The following is a 7,329-nucleotide window of genomic DNA, read 5'->3' on the forward strand; positions in this document are numbered from 1 at the left end:
ATGGCACTCATTTTACGTCTGACAATTTAGCAACTGTGGAACAAATGCTTGGTCTGAGACATAACTTTGGTTCTGTTTATCATCTGTTCAACATCTGTTTAACGCCTGGCGAAAACATGTGCACTAACAGGGATAAATTGGCTACAGGCACTCCCCATAGTTGGTAATGAGGCAATCCATTAATCGTGGGACAGGGTTCACACCTTTTGAACTGACCGGCCACCTGATGCCTGGTCCAGACACGGCTTTGCTCCAGCCGGAAGTGGACCCACCGAAGGGTTAAACACACCCCATTGGGAGCAACATTCTTCACTGGTCTCAGCACTTTGTTTGCAGGACAAAGCTGTTATTGCAGTAGAACCTACCCACCACCCACCCGGACCAGAACAGGCTGGTTTCGTTCTCTCCTGACGAAAACCGACCCTTGGTGGACTTCAACCCCTGTATTGTATCCTTGATTATGTGATTTCATGTTTGTTTCAATTATCTACCATATTTTAATCTGTTGCTAAAGATACAATTTTTCACTTATTTGGGTTGATCTCTTAACAGAGATCAAAAGGGGGATTCATGGGAATTGTGCATTTATTACACAATATAAATATTGTTGGAATTGTTTGTGCTACTAATAAAGAAGTTATTTACAAATGGAAGAATGCTGAAAGAAGGAGTGTGGCTGAGTATGCATGAGAAAGAGAAGTTACAGGTGGAGTACAAAGGCAGGAGTGAAGCAGACACTGGAGGCCCGAGCAGACATTGTAACTCATTAGAGAGTCCAAAGTCAGACGGAGGAGGCTTGGAAAGTACCATCTTCTCCAGACCTGGAAGGAGCTGGTCCTGATATGAGCGGCCTGGGTCGAGAGGAGGGGAGCAAGCCTTGTGATTTTTGCCATGGTTACGAGGGAGAGTGCGACTGGCACTGGCATCAATGACTGAGGACCAATCAGACGAGGACAGCACTCACGTAGAGAAACTTTTGTGTTTAAAGGGTTCAAGGCCTCAGATATTTTTTTATTGCTCTACCGGACTACTGCTAAGGCTAAGTCAGGTGTAGCTGCTGACCCAGAATTCTGCTTATGTATTAGACTCCTCTGTCAGGGAATACATTCTTGGATGCAACTTGTTGGATTCTTGGCAGTCATTCTCATGAGTAAATGGATGCACGGAGATACACGGGAGGTGTATTTCCAACAGGCTGCATTAATGACGTACAGTAAATGCAGCGTCTGCATTCTCTGGGTCCACGTTTTTCAATAGCTCCATTCAGTTAGCAGCTGCTGTCGCAGCGATGCACGTTATCGGTATACATGTGAATTCAAGTTCCTATTTGATTCTACTTTGGAAATAAACCTCAACTACAAAACATTTTGACTGACCTATCTACAAGTACTCAAATGCCAGTACACGTACTTGTGCTTGGTGTGCAAACAGGTGGCATCCGGACAGCCCTAGTTATGACTATACGGTCACAGTGTTTTACATTATACAAAGACAGACAGATGAGCCATGGAAATGAATACACAGCAGAAAGAAAAGACAAAAAATGGCAGTTGGCCACCAAAAGCAGTCAAACCAGCTCAAAGGCAAATAGAACTGCAACGCATTTCAGAAACAAGACTCAAATAAGCCAATTGTGAAGTAATGATGGGACCGAGCATTCAGTTCACATCAACTATGGCAACTAGTGTAATAGTTTACAAACATTTAAAACAGTGATAAGAATTAGCAATTTGCATTATTCACATTGAGGAACGGAAAATGAAATGACGATGAAGTAGATATGGCACAGAGAAAGGAAAGAGAAATTACACAACGTGTAAATGGAAAATACATGTAAACGTTATTGATTGAGCTGAATGATATGGATAAAATTACATATATTGATATTGCATGCCATATACCTCAATACCTCAACACTGAGCCACAACAAGGCCACATTCTGGATTTTTTTTCCCATTTTGGGGTCTGTCTGTTGTGTGGTGAGTTAGAAGAGCATTAGCACATATGACGCGCGTACAGTATGCACAAAGTTTCCTCTGCGAGTGAGAATCAGGCTTCTGAGCACTTAAATGTTGAAATGTCTTCATGATTTGGAAAAAGAGTTACAAACAATAATTTTTCCGCATCGCTGTAATTCATAGCCAATAAGAACACATTTGTCTTTAAACTCTGTACACATATATTTGTACAAACGTACTGTATAATTTTATAAAACCAAACATATTGCATCAAATATCGTAAATGTTGCCACAATAACAAATTCATAACGCAGAAACACCTGGGGAACTGGAGGTATATTTCTTGAGCAGGTCCAAAGTCAAAATCAGCAAATCCACTTCTTCTTCTTCTTTGGTGGTGATGGAGCCTCTTCCTCGCTCTCCTGATCTGATGAAGGGATGGGACTCTCTCCTTCAGATAACTAACCCTGATGAATTAAAAATAATAATTATTTCCCTTGCTACATGCTATCTCATCGACAGTTTTGTTCATCTTCCGTCATATCGTGATGCAAGACAAGCACAGAGTTGTATCAGCTGTGAATCTGTGATGGTTTTCTGAACTTTCACACATATAAACATTCAAACAAGAAAACAATTCTGACCTGAAGAAGCTGAGTGTTGTCTGTCTTGTCTTTTTAATTTTTCACACAAAGATTTGGTTTGGAAAATGTTTTACAGCCTTTACATGAAAAAAGGACTGCAAAAACTGAATATTTCTATATGAAATATTTTAAACGTTGTTCATGCGTTGTTCGGCAAACGCTGCATGCAGTTCTCACAGGAGTTCATGCAGCATTGTTTCAGTTCGTTTTGTAAACAATTGTTGAAAGTTTTGAACTTACCTGGCTTTTCCTTTTGTAATCAGCGTCAAACAGCCGACAGCTCTTCCTTGCCGCGTCAACCAATAAAAATGCGAGTGTCGCAAATTGCGAGATGCGAAATACCGCAAGATTTGACCCGTAAACAAATATGGCAACCGCGGTGGCCAAGGCTCCGGTGCCGGTCCTGGGTTGAGATGCGGGGAATTTATCACATTCTGCGAAAATACTGCGCGGAAACTTCCTTTTCACGGATATAAGACTATGATTGGGGCATTACGCAGGCACTGATTAAAAATTTAGAGAGTCCGTCTAAAAAAGAAATGGGCGTCCATCTGTAAGACAAATGTGCGTCCAGTGGACAAATGCCCCAGATGTCCCTCTAGCTAAAAGCCTGCTGACATGACAGCAGACGGTGCTGTGCCAGTTTTGGGAAACAAAACTTTTTTTAAATGACATCGTCGACCATTAAATCTGGCATCAGTGCTTTTGATTATCAATGTCATCATAACGCATCTACTATTCTTGGCAGCCCAACTCTATCCATCGATCCAAAAAAGTCCTCGACCCGTAACACTGACCCACATCATCACAAAGTGCTTCCGCAGACTCGTCTTGCAGCACATTAAAGACTGTCTTCCACCCACAGTGGACCCGCATCAGTATGCATACTGATCAAACTATTCAACAGAGGACGCCATAGTCGTCACCCTCCACTCAGCACTGAGCCACATAGAGCCTAAATCGGAACACTTGTGCCACACGTTGACTACATTTCTGCTTTCAACACCATAATAATAAACATCCTGGTCCGCAAGCTGTCCAACACAGGGATTAAATACTTCCTGACCAACGGACCCCAGCATATTAAACTTGGTTGACAGCTCTCTTCCACACACACTCTCACATACTCTCTCTGCACATTGATTGTGGGCCTGATAACAGGGGGAAGTGCTTAGCCTGGAACATTGGTGCTCCTCAAACAACCTTACTCTCAACGCCACCAAAACCAAGGAGTGGTCATTGTGGACTTCAGAAAGAACAAAGCTGCCCCTGCACCCCTGTTCATCAACCGCAAACATGTAGACAGAGTAGAGACATTCAAATATCTTGGCATCCACATTGCAGCAGAGAAGAACGCCCAGCAGCAGTTGTACATCCTTAAAGTCCTCAGGAGGGAAAACCTGAACACCTGGCGGCTGGTGAGTTTCTACCGATGCAGTATAGAGAGCCTGCTGACCTACGCTATTACAATGTGGTTCTTCAGGTGCACTGAGACAGAGACGAAGAGGCTGCAGACGGTGTTAAGGACAGCGAAGAATATTTTATATTTTATGTAATTGTCTGTTATCATTTTTTATTATACTATAAATGATTTATGGATGTGTACATGCAACCTCTTGGACAAATCATCCAGCAACACCACATCTTTCCGCTGCAATATGGAGTACACACAGATTTGCTTACCCATAAAGAACTGTCAAGGAATGGCTGCACTTTAAGCATGTCTTGATAATGTCACAATTTTTTTGAACCAGTCAAAAAACAGAAATATAACTCTCCTAGCTCAGTGATAGTAGCCTCGGCTCCAAATACATAACTCCAATAGACAGCCGGCTATTCCTTATCTTATGAATTCCCATGATAAAAAACAGTCCAATCTTTCTTGCTTCAGCTGCAAATGACCTGTAAATCAAACCCATTCATGCATTAATATTCTACCTTTTGGACTGCTGTAACACTCTCCTCACTCACATCACCAAGAAATTGCTCTCACGCCTCCAAACATGTCAGAACAAAGTAGCGTGGCTTCCACCAGATACAACAAAATAATAATTTGATCAAAAATAAACTAACACATCTAAAACTGATTTTTATCTGACATGAATTGTGATGTACAAACTATTTTCAATTAGGATAAATTAAAACAACATGAAGGAGAACCTATCTGAGCATATGAACCAACCAGCCTTGACAAGAACACACAACGCTGTATCAATAACAGGTCAAGGTGGGTGGAACCTGGTGTGTTTTCACTTAAATGTTTGTCTTGTGGGTGTTTTCATACAAAGTTAATGCAGTGGTTCTTCCCTACACACATGTGTTTTTTTTCTATCCTTGTGGGGACATTGTGAGGTTAATGCTTTCCCCAGCCACTTACACTAAACTTAACCATCCAAAACAAATGGCTAACCTTGAACCATAATTATGAACCAAACTTAAACCTAATTATAAAGACCCAGTTACTTTGAAGTCATCATCCTAAAAATTGAAGCTTAACCTTGTGGGGACTAAATGGGGACTAATGTACCCACAATGTCATACGGTTCTCACAAGGACAGTGTTTTGTCAGGAATTGGTAGCGACAAAGTAGGATAAACAAAGTACAGAACACACACGTTTGTCTTCCTACCTTAGTGACGACTGTCATTGACCTGCATTAACATAATGCTTTCCCCTGCCTCTCACCCTATACCTAACCATCTAAAACAAATGGCCAAACTCAACCTTTACGCTTAATGGAACTAAAACACATTTATAGTAACTGAGCTATTTTGTTTTAACCCCCAATATTAACCCACAAGTTGACATCAAATGGAAAGATCGAAACGATGTGAACAGTGACTCTCTAAAATGTGTTAGAGTCATCTGTTATGCGTATGATACCTGATACTTAAATACTGATAGGTCGGCTTGGATCAGATATTAGCTCTTAACTAGTAAATTTCTAAATTCAAGGATCCGAACAGACAATTGCTAGTCAGAAATATTTGGAGTGTTAGTTCGAAGAAAAACATAATACATTTGTATGTACTCGTGACAAGTACAGTCACTCGGCTTTCCATATGGCGCACAGACTCTACAGTATCTAGTGCCGGCTCACTTACCTCAGCTACAAGACCCTGCCAGTCCCCGTCACTTCTCGATGAGCAGTGCGTCATCCTCAATATTTATGGAAATGTGAGATGGCAATGAGAGCGTTCAAAACGTCAGTCCTGACGGTAGTTTTTTTTAACACTGGAGTCAAGATATCCGACTCTTCCGCGGTCGCAGTCAAGCTATCCACAGTCAGATTTTGAGTGCGCGCAGAGACCTCACATTACGGTAACAATGAAATAGCGCCGAAGACTGCGAGTTGAAACAAACAAAACGGATGATTCTTGCCACAGAAACTTTTATACGTTATTTCTTATTTTTGAGCCGAATTAATAGTTAAGAAATGAAAATCTATATCATGTTGGTCAAACATGATTGGTGTTTTTATTTTACGTCGGAAACATCATAATGACACCATTCATTTGATCAATGCAGTCCTGCTATCATTATGTAATAATACATTTTACTACATTCGTCCTCATCGTAGAGAGCAGTAGCTATCACCAGACTGATTTCTGACTGTTTTTTTCTGAAAATTGGAGTCAAAAGTAATTCTCGTTATTCTCAATTCACTTTAATTGCAGAATTAATCCTGGATAATTCCAAAATTCTGCCATGATATGTGACCAAACTCAGTCCGGTGATAGCTACTACTCTACTACTCTGCTATGAGGGTGTGATGTTGTTATTCACAGACCTTTTGTCTCTTTGGTCAAAGTACATGACACTGTAATATAAATGCATATTTAATCACAGGCCTGTGCATAAGTAATGAAAATGATCCACTGTAATAAAATGTAATATCACATAATGTTAGCAGGACTGTATTTAGCAAATTAATGAAGTCATTCCGGATGTTTCCGACGTAAAATAAAAACACCAATCATGTTTGACCAAAATGATACAGATTTTAATTTCTCTCGTTCAAATATTAATTCGACTCAAAATAAGAAATAACGTGTAAAAGTTTCTGTAGCAAGAATCATTCGGTTTGTTTATTTCAACTCGCCGTCTTCGGCTCCGTTTCATTGCTACCGTAAAGTGAGGTCTCTGCGCGCACTCAAAATCTGACCGTGGATAGCTTGACTGCGACCGCGGAAGAGTCTGATATCTTGACTCCAGTTTATGAACGACGTCACCACACCAGCTGCAGCATCGCAGAATGTTGTCAGACTCTCTGATCCGGAAGTGCGAGTTGTCGCGGCTCCGGGTAATGTGCGTTGTTATAACTACACTGTTCGTGGGTTGTTTTTTTTTTTTTTTTTTTTTTTTTTTATAATTCTGTAAAGAGATGAGCTCGACGCAGGTTTTCAGTATTCACTTATTGACACTTGCTACATCCATCTTTTCCTGAAGTTGAAAATCTATCCCTATGAATTTAACTGTCACCAACTTTTACTGTAGCTATGATATCCAATGCTAACATGTACTGCAATCCCATACTCAATATGTAAACTGTCCTTGAGCATAACATAAATGACCAAACATTTAGTCTCTGTATCTGCTGGGACACTTCACTGCCCTTCCGCTTCTGGTGTACCGTGTAGGGACTGGGTTACTGTTCATATTCATTGTTAAAAGTGGAATTTCTGGTGTTGCATCCTGGGGTGTATTGTTGACTGGTTCATTCTGAG

The 7,329-nt window shown here is 40.7% G+C and overlaps 1 protein-coding gene across 2 annotated transcripts in view; it reads right to left on the bottom strand.

The window, feature by feature from the left end:
* The window catches only part of LOC128755661 (coiled-coil domain-containing protein 149-like), a 46,338-nt gene extending 40,465 nt beyond the window's left edge, over nucleotides 1–5,873 (bottom strand). Inside the window, exon 1 of one of the 2 annotated variants that reach the window (XM_053859544.1) lies at nucleotides 5,707–5,873. In XM_053859544.1, the coding sequence (XP_053715519.1) occupies nucleotides 5,707–5,760 (54 nt within the window). In that variant the 5' untranslated portion in view covers nucleotides 5,761–5,873. The remainder of the gene's footprint in view (nucleotides 1–5,706) is intronic. The other variant, XM_053859545.1, reaches the window with a different exon arrangement.
* Between the last annotated feature and the right edge of the window lie 1,456 nt (nucleotides 5,874–7,329).

The sequence above is a fragment of the Synchiropus splendidus genome, chromosome 3 (assembly GCF_027744825.2).
Source record: "Synchiropus splendidus isolate RoL2022-P1 chromosome 3, RoL_Sspl_1.0, whole genome shotgun sequence".
NCBI classification, from domain to species: domain Eukaryota; kingdom Metazoa; phylum Chordata; class Actinopteri; order Syngnathiformes; family Callionymidae; genus Synchiropus; species Synchiropus splendidus.